The sequence below is a fragment of the Colobus angolensis genome, unplaced genomic scaffold (genome assembly GCF_000951035.1).
Source record: "Colobus angolensis palliatus isolate OR3802 unplaced genomic scaffold, Cang.pa_1.0 Scaffold887, whole genome shotgun sequence".
NCBI lineage: Eukaryota > Metazoa > Chordata > Mammalia > Primates > Cercopithecidae > Colobus > Colobus angolensis.
In genome coordinates, this window is record NW_012122787.1 from 9,214 (window position 1) to 28,268 (window position 19,055).

General features: G+C 42.6%; 1 protein-coding gene across 1 annotated transcript in view; it reads left to right on the plus strand.

The window, feature by feature from the left end:
- Positions 1-219: 219 nt before the first annotated feature.
- Positions 220-19,055, plus strand: part of GAB4 (GRB2-associated binding protein family, member 4) — a 55,238-nt gene continuing 36,402 nt past the window's right edge. The window contains exons 1-3 of the mRNA XM_011930974.1: positions 220-276; positions 3,654-3,960; positions 7,657-7,864. Coding sequence (XP_011786364.1) covers positions 220-276; positions 3,654-3,960; positions 7,657-7,864 — 572 coding nt within the window. The remainder of the gene's footprint in view (positions 277-3,653; positions 3,961-7,656; positions 7,865-19,055) is intronic.

Consider the following 19,055-nt stretch of genomic DNA (forward strand, 5'->3'; position numbering starts at 1 on the left):
CTGGAAACCATGACCTGTGGCTTTTATCCTATATGTAGTCTGCCTAACAGAATCTGATCACTGTAGGCACACATTGGTTTTTCTTTAAGTGTTCATTGAATATTTGCTAGGTGTGAGGCGCAGTACCAAGGCTTTTAGCTGAGTCACTTCATATCCTTAGAACAGCCTGATAGCATAGGCACAGTGTTGTCCTCATTTCTCAGGTGAGGAAATGAAGACATGGAGAACACAGGCCATGACACAGTCTGTGGTGCCATCATCCTGGATTCTCCAGTGGTAAATTCTGTTTTAAAATATGAAGGCAAAACAAACACACTGTCAGAGCATCAGATAGAAAACAACAACAACAACAACAAACTAAGACCGTATGTTTCCAGACAACCCACAATATGAGAAATGCTAAAAGAAATACTTCAGCAGTGTGCTTCTAGGGAGTGTAATGATACTGATACACAACATGGACGCAGAAGGATTTCCAGTAAATTACAGGCACTGGAGGAAAGTGTTGGGAGGATGAAGACTGGAGCTGAGCAACCCACAGCTTTCAAGGATCTGCTTACAGATTTGGGAAACTGTATTCCGTTATCCACCCAACTATCTTTGCAGCGCTATCGTCATCACTGTTCCCTCTCCCCTACCCTCAGCCCAAACTCTACACGTAAAGCAATATTGGTGAGAGAACAAGCAGACCCCATGAAACCAGGCTGCTGGGCTTGAAGTCTTGCTCTGCCACTTTATGACCAAGGCGTTTATAGAATGAATGCAAAGTTGGCTTAACATTTAAAAACAGGCCAGTGCAGTTCATCACAGTAAGAGAATAAAGAAAAATCACATGATCATCTGAATAGATGCAAAAAAGTATTTGACCAAATTTCAACAAACCATAGAAAATTAGTTGTATCTATGAAGAACCTACAGCTAACATCATTCTTAATCATAAAATACTGAACGTTTTGCCCTAAGATTATGAACAAAGCAAGGATGTCTGTGCATGTGACTTTTATACAGTGTTGTACCAAAGGGTCTAGTCAGTATAACAAGCATTAAAAAGAAATGAAAGTCAGGGAGATTGTAAAAGATGAAGTAAAATTGTCTTTATTCTCAAAAGGCATGATTGGATATACAGGAACTTCTAAGAAATCTTCAAAAACCCTCCCAGAACTAGGTGAATATAGCAAGATCACAGAATTTAAGGTGAACATATTAACTTAATGTATGGAAATACAGCTGCATAATTTACACAAAATTGAAATAATGCAGTAGCATAAAAACTCTCACAATATATGAGAGTAAACGCCAGCTAGAGTAGTAACAGTACACTTGCTATGCTCATAATATGCATGCACCTGCACCACGCATATGCAGAATTGTGAAGGCAGCAGCCTGGGCAAGACTTCAGGTGACTGTAAAATAAGTAGCACTTATTTTTATGTTCTTCAACTCTATCCTGTCTGGCTGTGCCTCAATCTTCAATCTTTTTCAATCCAAGGCTTATTGGGCATGGGTTATGCTGGGAGATTAAGTGAGGCCCAGGAGTTGATATAGCAGCAATGAAGTTTTTGGGACCTTCCCTGAGTCATTTTAGTGGTGCAGAAGGGGAACAGCCTAATTAGAGTGATTTCACAAAACAGGAGGAGAGGAAATGAAGATTAGCAGTGAGGAAACTCTTCAGAGTTTTAAGGTAAAGAGGGTAGAAAACCTGGGCCATAGTTGGAAGAGAATGCGGGCTAAAGCCAAACTTTTAATTTTTTTCTAAGATGGGAGAAGTTTGTGTCTTGATGGGAATGATCCTAGTAGAGGTGGAGAACTGTTGGGGTGATGTTCATTTGCGAGTGAGAGGGTGTTCACAAATGCAAGAAGGTTGGCCTTAGAATGGATGAAGATTCTGTGCTCCCCAGTGACAAGGTCCAGTGCTATAGGCACAGGCAGGCTGGTGGGTGTGGAGGCGGATTCTCTTTGCATTGCTTATATTTTCTCATGGAATAAGAAACAAAGAAATAGGGGTGTTGGAGGTTTAAAGGGAGAGAAGTTGAGAAGTTGTTGCAAAACAGCAGGAGAAAGCCATGAACTAGGTAAATATGGTAGGACATTGGGCCACATGAGGGCCCCTTGAAGTTAAAGTGATACCAGGCAGCATGGTTATGTAATTCTCTCCAGCTGTTCACAGCTGAATGGGAACAGGTGGAGTAGGCAAAGCATTAGGCTTAGCCAGGGGCTGTGGTTTTGCCAGATAAATAAGGGTAATGGAGAAAGAAGCAAGGGTGTGATTATAATAGAGCCATGGAAAGGAAGGTTGATAAGGGGGAGAATAAGGATAAAAGGTGAGTGGGAAAAGGTGGTAGGAGTCCTAGAGTGTAGGTCTCCTGCGTTCTAAAGAGTTGTGATAATAACCTGATGCTTGGCATCTGTAGTCCTTCAGGGTTGTATACCAAGTGGTTTGGGTTTATTTGCATAATAAAACTATAAGGTACTCAGGGTGGTGGTGGTGGTGGTGGTGGTGGTGATTCCAGTAGCTGAGACAAGCTCCAAAGAGGTAAGTGGCTTACTGGAAAGTCACACCTGGAGCCAGTGGAAAAGCATAGACTCTTCCACAGTTCTCTACCATGGGTAGTCTTTTATCCCTGTGTGTAGTGTCTGCTCGTGGATCATTCAGTCTTGTTGAAGAGATGGAAGAAGACAGCCTGAGAGAAAATATAATCATGCGTTCAATTCTATGGGGTGGAGTAGTGTAAGGAGTTTATCTGATCACTAATACATACTGAGCACTTAGCATGTACGAGACACTATTATAAGTACTAGGGATAGAGCAGTGAACAAGACAGAAAAAAAGCCTCTCAGTGCTTTGGGAGGCAGAAGCAGGAGGATCACATGAGGCCAGGAATTCAGGATGAGCCTAGGCACATAGTGAGACCCCATCTCTGCAGAAAAATATATTAAAGAATTAGCTAGGTATGGTGGTGTGTGCTCTAGTCCCAGCTACTTAGGAGGCTGAAGTGGGAGGATTACCTAAGCTCAGGAATTAGAGGGTGCAGTGAGCTGTGACTGTGCCAGCACTGCACTCCAGCCTGAGTGACAGAGTAAGACTGTGTCCCTTAAAAATGAAGCATCCTGAAGTCCTGTGCTTGAGAGAAGTTTTAGAAGGGTTTTTCTGTGACTCTTCTAAAGCATCATGATATGGTAAAAAGCACATTTTACTAAAAGTTGGGAAACATGTTTTTCTGCTACTTGTTTACTGCTAATACTTCTGCTTCTGACACTGTTGCTTCAACTCACCATGCTTAGTGGAGGTCCCCATCTATAAACTAAGATGTTGTGGCTTTGAGAGTTCTGCTCTGTCTAAAAGTGCTATCAGTGTTCTAGCCTAATGACATTGTTGCTATAAAGTGTTCTCACCCAACCTCCTGCTCTAAAGTGTGGAAATGCACATGTTATTTTGTAGTGATGAGACTCTGTTGACATAGTGAGATACTGCAGTAAAATGCATTCAGAGTCACTCGCCACCTTTGAAACTCTGGGGAAATCCGAAAGGGAGACATAGGCTGAGTGCAGGTCCAAGTCCCGTCCTCAACTTAGTGATGTCTTAGATCTGTGAAAAGCTTGGTAATAACAAATGAATGTTTCCCCTCTTCTTACTCCTTCCTGGTGGGATTTAGGTCTGGAGGAAACGCTGGTTTATCCTGCGGAGGGGCCAGACTAGCAGTGACCCAGATGTTCTGGAATACTACAAGAATGATGGCTCCAAGAATCCCCTGCGCACCATCAACCTGAACCTCTGTGAGCAGCTGGATGTTGGTGTGACTCTGAACTTCAACAAGAAGGAGATTCAGAAGGGCTACATGTTTGACATCAAGACCAGTGAGCGTACCTTTTACCTGGTGGCTGAGACCAGGGAGGACATGAACAAGTGGGTCCAGAGCATCTGTCAGATCTGCGGCTTCAGGCAGATTGAGGAAAGCACAGGTATGGGAGCACACACAGCCCTGTCTCAGGAGGGGCTGAGATGAGGCCCTCCGATCTCCAGCAAGGAGGGTAGCTCTAGCTGCCAACACTGCCAAGAAGTGTTGGGCTCATGATGAAGCTAAAGGCATTTTGGGTGTTTCTTCAGATACCTCGATATCACTACCATCCTCAGTCCTTCACCTCTCTCCCTTCCCTGAGCTCTCTGCACCTTTGACCTGTCGCCTCTCAGCCACCCCTAGGGAAGACCTCTCCTTTGCCCTCTACTGATCCATCTCTGGCTGTTCTGGCCCACCTACTTCAGACCACCTGGCACAGTTGCACTTGACCCTTGGTGGGTTTGTTTAGGGGTGCTTTGTGAATCTTACTGATTTGTAATCACTTAGGAGGGGACAGGTGAAAGGAGCAAATACAGAGTTATGCTTGGGTTTTAATAACCTTCACAAAAGAGTAGTTCAGCTTTTTAAAATGAATTTTAAGTTGCAGAAGTGCTCCTTCACATTTGTTCGGGCTCATCCTCTACTCACCAGGAAGGTTAAGGAGCAGGCTTTTCTTCTTTTTTTTTTTCCTGAGGCAGGTGTATGGTCTAAATTGATCATTGTTGAACCTGGTTGCACATCAGAATTGAGGGACATTTAAAAAATGTTGATGCCAAGGACCTGTGCCAAGTGAGTTACCTAGAAATCTTTGAGTGGTGGACCCAGGCATTTGTGTCTTTTGGAAGCTGCACTCTTTCCCACTTTTTTGGGAGGGTAAAATTGAAAAGAAAAGCTTCATTTTGAGTAGCAAGGGTCCAGGGCTCAGCAGATTCTTCCTGTACATATTTTAGATTTTGAAGGCCACATATAGTCTCTTTTATATTCCTATTTTTTTAAAATGTTACAATCCTTTGAAAATGTAAAAACCATTCTTAGTTCATCAGCATCAGGATAACCTGGGAACTTGTTAGACCTGCACATTCTTGTAAGAATGTCAGTAAGTAATTCATTCTTGTAAGTCAGTCTGCACCCCAGTCCAGACTTACTGAATCAGAAACTCTGGGACAAAACACAGCAGTCTGGTTTTAAGATCTCTTCAGGCAACGTTTATTGTCAGAACTGCTTTGAAAGAATGTTTCTGGAGCTATAGGCCTTTTGAGAGAGCTGATCAGCTTTATAGCCATGACTTGGTGCTGATAGACCCTCAGGTCTGCATATGAATGGACTCTGGGTCACGGATAGGACTCTACTGCCTGAGTGCTAGACAGGGGCTGTGGAGGTGAGGGTGGGTCCCTCTTTCATCCTTACAGCCCACACATACAACTGGGGGCATGAAGGATGCTTGGGGTGACAGGACAGAGTGAGTGGGTTGTGGAAAAGTGGCCTTTCCTACCAGACTGAGGTGCCTGGACTTTATTGGGAGGGCAATGAAGAGCAGTGACTGTCACCAGGAGAGTAGTTCCTTACTATGCTACATCCTTTGTTTGATCAACACATACTTGTTGTATCACACACTGGGCTTGATTCTGAGAACAAAACCATTTCAAAAGAGATAAAATCTCTGCCCTCACTGAGTTTTGAGCTGAATGTATGGAGCGATGAGAGAAAGGTTGGTATTTTACAAGAATTCCATTTGAAACACGAGCAATTACTGGCAAGAAACTGGTTGAAGAAATAAACAGAAATATGGTTTTAGAAAGAGAGAGAATGCTGTGTGAGTCAACTTAAGGATGCAGGGCCACTGTGGAAGAGCTTTCCATGAGCAATGCCGTAAAGACAGGACATGGTTGGTGAGAAACAGTGAAGGGTCACAGTGATGCCTGGGCTCTGGCTTGGAGAGTGGTGTGGACAGTCATGCTGATGTGCCTCACCTAGAGGGAACACAGGCATGCGAGGGGCTCACTTGGAGCATCGGGGACACCTGCTTGTGGTGTGTCTGCCTTGCAGCGGGGAGCCCCAGAAAGGCCTGAGCTGCAGGTTCAGATTTTAGCGTTGCCATCACTTAGGCGGTACCAGGGGCTGTGGGAGGACAGGATCATCCTGAAGTATCCAGAGTCAGGGTGAGGAGGATCTAGAACGGAACCCTGAAGAATAGCTCCATTGAAGGCAGAGGAAGCAGATCCAACAAGATGGCAGGAGCAGAGGCTCGGCAGAGCTTTCTGTTGCACCCTCCCTGGGCAGCAGCTGTGTTCATCCTTGGTGCCGTGGCTGCTTGGCCCCCTAGCATAGACTCTTTCTCCTCCACTGGTAGAGCATTCATCTTGCAGGTCTTTTGGAGCTGCAAGGCCATTGATTCTGTTAGCAGGAGACCCTCCTCACCAGGAGACCCGCATGGGAGCTCATCTTGGAGTGCACGTAGCTGTCAGTGGAGCCATCTTTCCCGGAGCCCTGTCAGATGTTTCTGTTGCTCACTGGCAGAACTTGTCTTGCCAGCATCAGAAACAGCTGGAGAGGAGCAGACACTCAGGGGCGTTAGCCAGCTGGGGTTCCTGCTTCAGGCCATGAGGTGGCACAGCCAGAAATAGGCCAGATATCAGGGAGGCAGAAAGAGAACTCTGTCCCCTCTGATATGACTTGAGGAACCCTTAGAAAGCCACCATCAACACCACCCAAACATAACCCCACTAACGATCACATCATTTGAAATTACACCTGTAGACCTTCATTTCTTTTGAACAAGAAGTTTTGCTGTTGGGATTTTTGATTGCTGAAAGTTATGTTTTTATTTATTCTGCAAACACAAACTAAAAACTGTCTATGTACCTGGCCTCTTATTAGGTGAATGCTTGGGCCGTGGAGGTAACAACATCAGTTGCGATTCTCAAAAACCCATGGACTGGGCAAGGAAGTGCCTATGATGGGATCATGCATATAATGGGAACATGGGCCAAGTGCTGTGACACCCAGAAGAAAGCTGGTTCAGGAAGTTTCAGAGAGAATATGATATTTGAGCAGGGTCTTAAAGTCTGCATGTGAGTTTGAGTAGAAGTGAAATCCAGGCAGAAAGAACAGCATAAGCCAAAGCAAAGAAGCCTGAAAGAGGCTGGTGTGTGCAGGATGGCCGATGCTGCCATATACCTTGGTTGTGAGTGTAGGAAAGCAGGAAACAGGTCAGACTGTGAAAGGCCTTGTAGGTTCTGTTGAGGAGTGTGGACAGGTCCTGGAGAGCAAGCCAGATGAACAGTATGCTGGGCTTGGGGTGCAGCAAAGTACCACCTGTTCATGATACCCTCTCTTCCTTGCCAACACATCAGGAGTCTGAGATGCCATGGAAGGACAGTCAGGAAAGCTGGGTTTCCAAGAATGCGGCTTCAGTTGGCAAGCCTCACTTGACCCAGGCAGCCTTAACTTTGAGGGAGGCCGTGACAGAGGAGCCACCATGGAGGAGGGAGGTGGTGGCACTCACTACTGCAGAGGCTGTCTTGCCTGGGGGCCTGGACCACACTCCTGGACTGTGGGGAGTCACACCGTCTGGGAGTGGCGCAGTCATGGCCCAGGGCACTATGAGGCTTCCAGGCTGCTGTAGGGTAGGAAAGAGGCAGAGGGTCTGCTCCTCAGCCGTGATAGCCAGGAGGCCCCAGCCCTCCTCTGGGAGGACACAGGGGCGGGCATGTGAGAGGAGGGGTGCTGGGGCTGGATTATCGCCTCTGCCTTCATGTGTTTCTGCCTCTAGCAGCCCACTTTAGGACAAAGATGCCCTTCCTTCTTGTTTCATTCACAGGCTCCCTGGGAAACATTTCCTCAGCCAGTCACGGCCCCTGCTCTTCTGCAGCTGAGCCCAGCCGCTCCCATCAGCACCTCCCCCAAGAACGAGAACCGACATCTGAACCCCCTGTGTCTCACCGTGTGCCGCCCACCTGGCCCATCCCTGCACCTCGGGGGTGTCTCTGCTCGCACCAGCACGCCAGCCAGGAAGCAGAACATGCAAGGTAGGGGACCACTACGGCCAGTAGGGGGAGTGACCCCCACAACGTCTTACTCTTTTCAGTCCCTGATTTTTTTTTAATTTCAAAGAGAAGGACATAAAATATTATATCTTTCCAGGTAGGCAAACATACATAACAAAATTTAATTTTTTGTTTTTGTGGCCTTCACATTTTATTGGTTTTATTTATGTTGCTACAAAGTGATAATTGGATTCCTAAGAAACCTACCATTATAAAAAATCATGCCATGAAAATTTTGTTTGATTTTGGGGAAAAAAGCATTAGTGGCTAGGGTTTCAGAACTGCAAATAACAAAGTCAGTTTATGTGTTGGCCTTAAGAGGACAGCTATGAAACCTTAAGATTGATGAACAGATCCACAGCTCAGTTGAATTCTAAGCTGTGCTGCTCCCCAGTAGCTGCAGTCATGGCTATTTAAATTTAAGCTAATTAAAATTAAATTAAATTTCGAGTTCAGTTTCTCAGTTATGGTAGCCACCAAAGTGACTAGCAAAGATAGGCAGCATGCCCATCACCACAGATGGTTTCACAAGGGGCTCCTTGCTCTGGAACCATGACCTCTGCTTCTCTGACACCACTGGCTGTCTCACAGGGGCAGAGCCTGCACCAGTTTTATCACCTGTAATTCCCAGTGTAAGGGCAGGCAAATGTGCAGAGGGGATGGGCTTGGCCAGAGCTGGTGCTCAGTTGCCACCATGGCACACAGATCACAGTCATATTCCTTGGTTTGTTAGTTTAGAAATACCTAAATCATGCTGTGAAAATGAAGGCAGACAGATAAATGCCTGTGTTAATAGATTACTTCATGACATCTCTGAGAATATTTTCATACATAATCTCACTGAAACCAGTCAAACATATGAGAGATAGCTAGAAAGATCATTTGTCTCCATTTTATAGATGAAGCAGCTGAGGCTCACAGCTATCAAATGGTAGAGGAGGGACTAGAACCCAGGTGCCCTCACATCTATCCTGAACTCTTTGTCTCACACTTTGCTGCACTCCTGGTTTTCTCATTCTTTTTCTGTAACACAGCAGGGGCTCCAACACTCAATCTGAAGGCTGGTTCCATCAGCCATTTCCCTGAAGCAACGCTATTCCTTCATTTGTGAACTTTCAGCAGTTCCACCTTCATCAACTGATACGTGAAGATCTGTGTTCTAGAAGGATAGAAAGAATTAACCAAGATCACTGAACTTGTTAGTGGCAGAACCACACCAGTACCTGTCTCTCCTGAGTCCCACATCGGGGATAGGCAGTACAGTGCAATGGAAAGCATGGCACAGGTTTGGCATCAGCCAGATATGGCTTCAAATTCAGGTTCTGCCACTTTTCTTGTTATCTTGGGCCACTTATTTAACCTCTTTGACCTTCAACTTCCTTATCTTCAGAATGGAAATGACTAACTCAAGGGCTGATGGGTGTAAGGTGACAGAACACACATGAAGTGCACAGTGGCAGATGCTCAGTCCATGTTACCTGTGGTTCTCCCTGTGCCCCTTTCCCTCTACTGAATGTGTGAATGCCTGGACAGAGAGAAGTGAGGTCTTACAGTCGTTCTTGTAAAAGACACAGTGCTTCGTGTTGGTGCCCTTCACACTTTCACATGCACGTAGAACACTTGGTGAGCTTGCTGAGATGCTTGTTTTCATCAGTGGACCTGGGTGAGTCCTACAGTCCTGTCTTGCTGACACGGACTGAGGATACCAGTGCAGCTCATCTGCAGGACACACTTTATGTAGAAGGCTTGGTATACTAACAGCCACTACCACCTGCACTCCAATGACACAGCTGAAGCAAAAGGAGACAGACACATAAATGTCTCTGCCTGCATGAGCAGTGAGGGTCCACTTTCTGCATTCCTTCCTCCTGAAATTCCTGTTAGTCTTACCAGCAGGAGTTGGTTTCTTTGAATCACCACAGCAGTTGTTTATGTTCTCTCTCCCAGCATTTGGGGCTGTCTGCCTCATGTTAAATGGATTTCCATGTTAAGATGTTCTGGATGTTATGGAGGTCATGTTACGGATTTCCGTATTAAGATGCTCTGAGGACACAAGGCAAGGCATGTAGTACGTCTGCATCAATACATGATCAGTGTTTGATGGTCGTGTGCTGTAGTGAGATGGCACAGTGGAGGAGAAAGAACTGTCTACAGCTTGAGAACAGCACTGCCACGGGCCCTTGGCCAGGCTGTGCTGTCTTCTCTCTTTGTTTTCGCTTGTGTGGATGAGGGAGTGAGAGGGCAATGAGCAATATTTCAGGGTAGTTTCTACAGAAAAGTTCAAACACTGTTTGCCAAATTCCAAGGGGAGATGGAGAATAGGAAGGAAGCTTTCTTAAGTCCTGAAAGATGATATTGTTTCTAATGATAGTGGTATAGCTTGCATCATACTAAATTACTGAACAGTTAGAAACTGAGACATTAAGAAACAACTCTTTGAAGGCACTGGAGAACAATCAAAACTCTGGCAGGAACTGGAACAGATTTGACTCTTGAAAAAACTGAGATTCGATTTCCATGGCTTTTCCTAGAACAGATCCCAGATATTCAGTGTACGATGAAAAATTACTAGCCTTATGAGTAAGTGGTAAAAGTTGACCCACAATTTAGAGAACTCAGTACATAGAAACAGACCAGAATAGACCCAGATTTTGGAGCTAGCCTACAAAGACTTTAAAATAAGTATGTTAACTTTTTAATCTATGGGCAAGAAATGTACGTAATGGGTGAAGAGATGATGGATTTCGGGAGAGATACAGGGACTCTGGAAAAGGACTTAGAAATTCCAGCTCCACTGTGGTGGCAGACCCACTGCAGGATATCCTTCCCAGATCACAGATTAAAACTCTGGACACATACAAAGTATGATTACCCAAAGACCCTGAGAAGTAAATGAAAGGAGGCAGAGTGTGGACTGGAGAAAAACTTGGAGCAGTAAATATGCAGAGGTCAGTTTTCTGTCTTCCGTGGATTTGCCTCCAGGGTGCGTCCACACAAAGCAACACAGTGGGGCCAGTGGTTAGAACTTTCCTGGAAACCCCATCTTTCTAGGTAGAGGAACCAGAAAAGAGCCCAGTGGAGCTGGAAAGGATTCTAGAGCAGAGTGAGCTGGAGAAGGGATCTGCTAATTCTGAGCATGAAACCACCAAAGTCTTATGCTCACCTTAAGCTACACTTAATGTGTGCAAAGTCCCAAACCACTGTAACAGAGCTATATGAACTGAGCACAGCTTGGAACTACCACACATAGGAGAGTTGGAACTTGTAGTCTCAACCTAACCAGCTTGATTTTCTGCAGAAACCAAAACATCAACATTCTCCCAAGGATTATGGCAACCCACAGTCTACACAAAACACAACATGCACAACATTCAGGATGAAATTCACAATTTCTCAGCTTATGGAGAACCAGCAGAATTCAACCAGTTCTAATTGGAAGGCACAGATGTGAACCTCAAGATAATACAGATGTTGGATATCTATTCAGCAGTGAGATTGCTGGATCACACGGTAGTTCTAGTTTTAGTTTTTTGAGGAACCTTCATACTGCTTTCCATAGTGGCTGTGCTAATTTACATTCCTACAAAGAATATATAGAGCGTTCCCATTTCTCCATGCCCTTGCCAGCATTTGTTATTATCTTTTTGATAATAGCCATTTTAACTGGGGGAGATGATATCTCATTGTGGTTTTGATTTGCATTTTTCTGATGACTAGTGATGTTGATAATTTTTTCATTTACCTCTTGGCCATTGGATGTCTTCTTTGGAGAAATGTCTGTCCAGATCTTTTGTCCATTTTGTAATCTGATTATTTGATTTTTTGTCCATTGAGTTGTGTGAGTTCCTTATATATTCTATTAATTTCTTATTGGATGAATAGCTTGAAAATACTTTCTCCAATTGCGTAGCTTGTCTCTTCACTTTGTTAATTTTTCCCTTTGCTGTATAGAAGCTTTTTAGCTTGATATAATCCCATTTGTCAGTTTTTGCTTTGATTACTTGTGCATTTGAGGTCTTATGCAAGAACGTTTTGGCTAGACCAGTGTTTTGAAGTGTTTTCTCAATGTTTTCTTCTAGATGTTTCATGGTTTCAGATCTTACATTTACATGTTTAATCAATCTGGAGTTGATTTTTGTATAGAGTGAGAGATAGGGCTCTGGTTTCATTCATGCATTCACATGGATATTTATTTTTCCTAGCACCATTTATTGAAGAGACTATTCTTTCCCCAGTGTATACTCTTTGCATCTTTGTTGAAAATGAGTTGACTGTAAATGCATGAATTTATTTCTGGAATCTGTATTCTGTTCCACTGGCCTTTGTGTCCATTTTTAAGTCAGTGCCATGCTGTTTTGGTTATAGCTTTGTAGTATATTTTGAGGTCAGGTAATATGATTCCTCCAGTTTTGTTCTTTTTTGCTCAGAGTTGCTTTGGTTGTTCTGATTCTTGTGTGGTTTCACAAAAATTTTAGAGTTTTTGTTTCTATTTATGTAGAGAATACAGAATGGTATTTTGATAGGCATTGACTCTGCAGGTTTCTTTAGATAGTATTGGGATGATAAGACCCAACACCAGGCCATGGGGGCTATGAAGTCTGGCGGAGTCAAAGGATTGAGAAAAGACAAGTTAAGAGTGAAAGTGGGACCAGGGGGCCAATGCTAGTATGGAGGGTGCAAAGGCCCCAGGCTCTGGGAGCCCATGCTATTTGTTGGTGATCAAACAAAGAAACAGGTGGTGAGGACGTGGGGATTGAAAGGTAGCGATGCGTCAAGCGCATGATCTACAGCTGTGATAGTTTAGCATTTTCTTTGAAGCATACAGAACATGTTCTGCTACTTGAGATAATGGGAAACATGTTCTTCTAGTTTAAGATACAATCAATCTATGAGCCTGGGAATGCTAGAAGCAAGGAGCCAGAGGCCACTAGGGGTTTTATACCTTGAGTCCTGGATTCCATCCAAGCCACGAGGGGTTTTATGCCCTAGGCTTAGATTATGGTGCAGCAGGGCAGCCTTCCACCCTTTGGCACAGAACTTGGTGTTCCAAAGGCCAAGAGGGGTTTTAGACCCTGGACCCTGGACATGTTCCAAGACTCTTTTACATTATGTCAGACAAGCAAGCCCTGTCTCAGCTTTTTTTCCAACACTCAGCTTTTCCCCAACATACCCCCTTTTCTTTTTTGTAAAACCTCCACAGCTATCGTTGCTTGTTCTCAGTGGTGGCTTTCGCTCCAGCAGCAGCTTCTGCATCTGCAGACTAAAAGGAGATAGCACAAGCACATAATTATTAGAACAGGATTTGCAAGTATAGAGCTTTCAGTGGCCTTAATCTATTTAAGAGGATTGATTGTAGAAAACCTGTCGGCTGTCTTGCTTAAAATGTCAGTTCCAGGGAGCAGATTCAAGTGAGCCTGAGAGGCTTCAAAAACCTGCTCTTTTAATTTTACAATATCAAGGGTGAGATTTTCATCTCTGCCCTCCTGATGGCATTTAATTTTTTCCCATCAGTGTTCTGTTTCATTATAACTGTGGGGGGTAATACAAAACTGTTTTCTCATCTATTTGAGCTTGAGCGTTCCATAATTTTGTAGAGTTCTTTTTCCACTTATCAACAAATTCAACAGTTTACACAGATGAATGTAAAGCCACACCAGCTACTACAGCAGTAGTAGTAACAGCAATAAGGCCAATTATAGCAAATATAAGAGCAACTATAAATCTTCAGGATAAGAGTTTTTAAGGCTCTTAGTTACTATGTGAATGGATGGTGATACCTCCCATGGTCTCTTTAGAGACACAGAGATCCAAACTCCTTCTCTGGCTTTAATTATCAGGATAGTCTGATTTTTATTAAAAGTTGGTAACATTTCCTTATTGCTAACATAAAAGGTGGCCAAACACAACTTTGAATCCAAAAGATCCTGTTGGAAAAGAAAGAAAGAGCATATTTATTTTTTCCTCTCTTCTCTTTATATTTGTTATATTTACCCTCCCAAGTTTTGATTGAACTTTGAGCTATAGCTAATTTCCATAATTTTGAATGTTCCTGTCCTATGGCAGGAGATACCATTTTTGTACTAGGGGCAACAATGCCAGCAGGATTCTATATGATAAGGGCATTAGCTTCCATCTGAGTGTATTGTGTATGGTTTAATTGCCAGCGAGTCCATCAGCTTACCACATTTGTGTCACAAGAGGGCCTTCTGGTGCAATTTTCTTTAAAGATCATCTTAGGGAACTAATCAATGACGATTCCATAGGAATTATTTTGTAGCACCTCAGCCTTACTTGCTATATAATCTTTCCAAGTTCAAGCATCTATACCTTCAAACCAAACTCTATTTTGTTTACATTTGAGCTTATTTGGATGAAACTTCAGAGTTTTAGGATTGGAATAATTATATTTTAAACTACGTTCCAAAATCATATGCAAAGCAGCCTGTGATTTATTTTTTCTGGGGACTACTGCCAACCAGACTTGTGTGTCAATCTGTAAACATCCAACAACAGGTCCCAGGCGTATTGGGGGATATTTATATCCTATAAATATATTCATTTTCATCCCTTCCTCATTAGGATGCATTGGCCCTTATTCAAAATGGAGTCGCTCTGGTTTGAATGCTTCTTACGTATTTCCCCTTTCCCTTTTACAAGAGGACCCTTAATCTTAACGGTTGCACCAGGATGAAGGTCCATCTTCTGTAACTTCCTCGTGCTGAATAGGGGCGATGATATTCTTGCCTAACTATTAGGGTCTCTTGTATTCATGGTAGAGAGGAGCTCAGTCAGAAAGCATTGGTCAGTTAAGCATCTGTTGTACCTCTGAATCCCAGCAAAAGGTAAAACCCTGGCGCTCCAGCAGTTTCTCAGCTTCCTGTGTGGTTTTCTTGATCTGTCCCCATGTTATGGGGGTTGATGTCACCATGACTCTGGTCAGTCCTTTTTCCATCTTTGTATTCAGATTCAACTGGCTCATGGCTTGTACTGGGGGAACCAGGTCCATGGTTGGGATCCCTGGGTCCCTCCAGTCTCCTGTTCCATGATTGTACACATCTTGAGGGCACCCACACGGTTTGTTCATCTCCTACAAAAACACAAGCATACCCTCAACCCCACATTAGTAAATCTAGCAAAACAGATGCAAAAACTTTTGTGGCTGTAGTCAGGAGGCATGCCATTTCTGAAGCATTTGTTCTACAAGCTGTAACTCAGCTTCTGCCTCTTTGGTTAATTACCATGGCGTAAAACTTTCCACTGATAATGAGAAACAGGCCCCTTCTGACAGAAGGCACAGAGAAAGCAAATCTAGGCTTAAAAGCAATCCTTAAACCTTCAATGTGCACTGTACAGGTGGGTCCACTAGGTGCTGTGGCTCATGATAGATCTTCAGATGTTTGTTGGGTACCCACACAGGCAAATCCTCTTCCCCATAAAATTATCTTTCCTTTTTCCCAGCTCTTTGTATGTGCATCCCTCCACTGTATATCTTGTCCAGACTTTTTATTTTAGTTTTCTATATTCCTTTTTTTTGTGTGTCCAAATTGCCCACAATTAAAGCAACAGCCTGAGAAACGGGGCATATTCTTTCCTGCTTTCAATCCTGCCATAGCCTGAGCTAAAAGAGTAGCCTTATGTAAGTTACCTCCAATGCCATTGCAAGCCTTAACATATTCAGTTAAATGAACCTTCCCTCTCAGAGGTCTAATAGCAGTTTGACACTCTGAATTAGCTTTATTATATACAAGAAGCTGTATTACAACATCCTGAGCTGTTTTATCAGTTATGGCTTTACACACAGCCTCTTGGAGCTGAGCAATAAAATCAATATATGGTTCTTTAGGTCCTTGTCAGACAGAACTGAAAGAAGGATATTTTTCCCCTGTAACGTTTATCCTTTCCCATGCCTGTAAGCACACAGAGCACAGCTGAACAATGGCAACATCCTCCATTACTGCTTGATTTTCTAACTGACCCCAATTAGGGCTGATTCCCATTAACTGTTCAAAGGAAACAGGCACAGGTGGCTGCACTTGTGTGTTTTCCTTTTCCTGAGTTTGAACTTCATCAGCCCACCAAGTTTTAAACTGTAAATACTGAGATGGAGTGAGAACAGATTTTGTTAAGGTATCCCAATCATATGGTATTAACCTGATATCAAGAGCCACATTTTTAAAAAAAGTTTGCACAAAAGGAGAGTTCGGTCCATGTTGACTAATGGCTTGCTTAAATTCGTTTAATAACTTAAAAGGAAAAGTGGCCCAATTAGCTATATTCTTTCCTCCTTGCTGAGTTATAGTAACTGGAAATTACCATGCTTCAAGGTCTCCCTCAGCTCTAGCTTTTTAAGTAGAATTTTGTGTAGCACCACAAATTGCTCCAGGTTTTAATGTTGCAACTACAGGAGCAGTAAATTTTTCAGTTAGTTCATTTTCTTGCCCATTAAAGGGAGAGAGTGGAGGTGGATTCTTAATTCAGCAGATGGAACCAACAGCTAGTAAAACATACTTTTTTCAGTTACCCTTTCTTTTCTTTAACCTTTTCTGGTTTTTGTTCCTCACATTCAGAATTTGAAGTTAGTTTTTTACACTTGTCCTTCTCTTCCTCATCTGCATCTGCCTCATTATCTGTTTGAAATGGCTCAAGAGCTGCCCACATTGACCAGATGGAAACTGGAATTTTTGCTCAATCTTTATACACCTTTTTAAAATCTCTGCCAGTTCTCTCCCATTCATCCAGCTCCATAGTCCCTTGTTCCGGGAACCATGGGCAAAACTGCTTTACTGTACTAAAGAGTGATAACAAATTCCGAGTACTAACTTTCACTCCCCCTCTTTGTAATAAATGCCTTAAGAAATTCAAATAAGCAGAATGTTTGCTTTCACTTTGTCCCATTGTTACTCTGGTTGTTCCAAGCACTCAGCCTTCCCGCCGAGTTTCTTTCAGTTGTCTTCAGGTGTCCTCTGATAATGCATCCTCCACTTTCACATGCTCTAGGCTTCCTTCACCATGGTCTTTGTTGCCTCACGTTGGGTGCCAGGAATGTTGGGGTGATCAGACCCAACCCCAGGCCATGGGGGCGGAGTCAAAGGAATGAGAAAAGGCAAGTTAAGAGTGAAAGTGGGACCAGGGGGCCAACGCTAGTATGGAGGCTGCAAAGGCCCCAAGCTCTGGGAGCTCACGCTATTTGTTGGTGATCAAACAAAGAAACAGGTGGTGAGGATGTGGGGATTGAAAGGAAGTGATGCATCAAGTGCATCTTCTACAGCTGTGACACTTTAGCATTTTTCTTTGAAGCATATGGAACATGTTCTGCTACTTGAGATAATGGGAAACATGTTCTAGTTTAAGATACAATCCATCTATGAGCCTGGGAGTGCTAGAAGCAAGGAGCCAGCAAGCCTAGACACTTTCCAGAGGCCACTAGGGGTTTTATGCCCTGAGTCCTGGATTCTATCTAAGCCACGAGGGGTTTTATGCCTTGGGCTTAGATTATGGTGTGGCAGGGCAGACTTCTACCCTTTGGCACAGAACTTGGTGTTCCAAAGGTCAAGAGGGGTTTTAAACCCTGGACCCTGGACATGTTCCAAGACTCTTTTACATTATTTCAGACATGCAAGCCCTGCCTCAGCTTTTTTCACAACACTCAGATTTTCCCCAACAGAAGTCAGGTAATATGATTCCTCCAGTTTTGTTCTTTTTGCTCAGGGTTGCTTTGGCTGTTCTGATTTGTGTGGTTTCATATAACTTTTAGAATTTTTGTTTCTATTTCCATGGAGAATACTGAATGGTATTTTGATAGGCATAGATTCTGCAGATTTCTTTAGGTAGTATGAACATTTTAACAATATTAATTTTTGTAATCATGATCATGGGATATTGTTCCATTTTCATGTCCTTTTTAATTTTTTAATACGCATTTTATAGTTTCATTGTTGAGATCTTTTACTTCTTTAAGATTATTTCTAATTATTTTTTTGTAGCTACTGTAAATGGGATTGCTTTCTTAATTTCTTTTTTAGACTCTGCTGTTGACATATGGAAATACTACTGATTTTTACACATTGATTTTGTATTCTGCATCTTTGCTGAATTTATTTATCCATTCCAACAACCTTTTGGCATTTTTACGTTTTCCCAAATATAAGATTATATTGTCTGCAAACAAGGGCAATTTTACTTCTTCCTTTTCAATTTGGATGCCCTTTCTTTCTCCCTTCTCATTGCTCTGGCTAGGACTTCTAGTACCATGTTGAATAACAGTGTGAAAGTGGGCATTCTTGTCTTATTCCAGATTTTAGAGGAAAGGCTTTTAATTTTTCCTGTTCAGTATGTGCTAGCTGTGGGTTTTGCATATAAAACCTTTTATTGTTTTGAGGTATGTTCCTTCTATACCTGGTTTGTTGAGAGTTTTTATTGTGAAGGGATGTAGCATTTTATCAAATAACTTTTTGTCATATTTTGAAATGATCATATGATTTTTGTTTTTGAATCTATTAATGTGGTATATCATGTTTATTTATTTGCATATGTTGAACCCATCTTGCATCCCTGAGATGAATCTTACTTGATCAAGATGAATTATCTTTATAATATATCGTTATAAACATCAGGGATGTTTCCTTTTTTGTTGTAGCTTTGTCTGTTTTTGGTATCAGGATAGTGCTTTATAGGATGAGTTTAGAAGTATTCCATCCTCCTCAACATTTTGGAATAGCTTGAGAAGAATTGATGTTAGTTCTTTAGATGTTTGGTAGAAATCAGCAGTGAAGCCATGAGGTCTTGGGTTTTTCTTTGATGGGAATTTCTTTATTACTGCATGTATCTTGTGACTTGTTAGTCTGTTCAGGTTTTCTATTTCTTCATGATTCAACCTTGTTAGGTTGTATTTGTGTAGAAATTAATCCGTATCTTCCAGGTTTTCCAATTTTTGACATATTGTTGCTCATAATAGTCTCTGATGGTCCTTTGAATTTTTGTCTTATCAGATGTAATGTCTCCTTTGTCTTATCAGATGTAATGTCTCCTTTTTGTCTCTCTGATTTTATTTAAGGCTTGACTCATTTTTTTGTTAATCTAGCTAAAGGATTTCAATTTTGTTTATCTTTCCAAAAAAACAAAGTTTCTGTTTCATTGATATTTTATTTTATTCACTCTAAATTTTATTTATTTC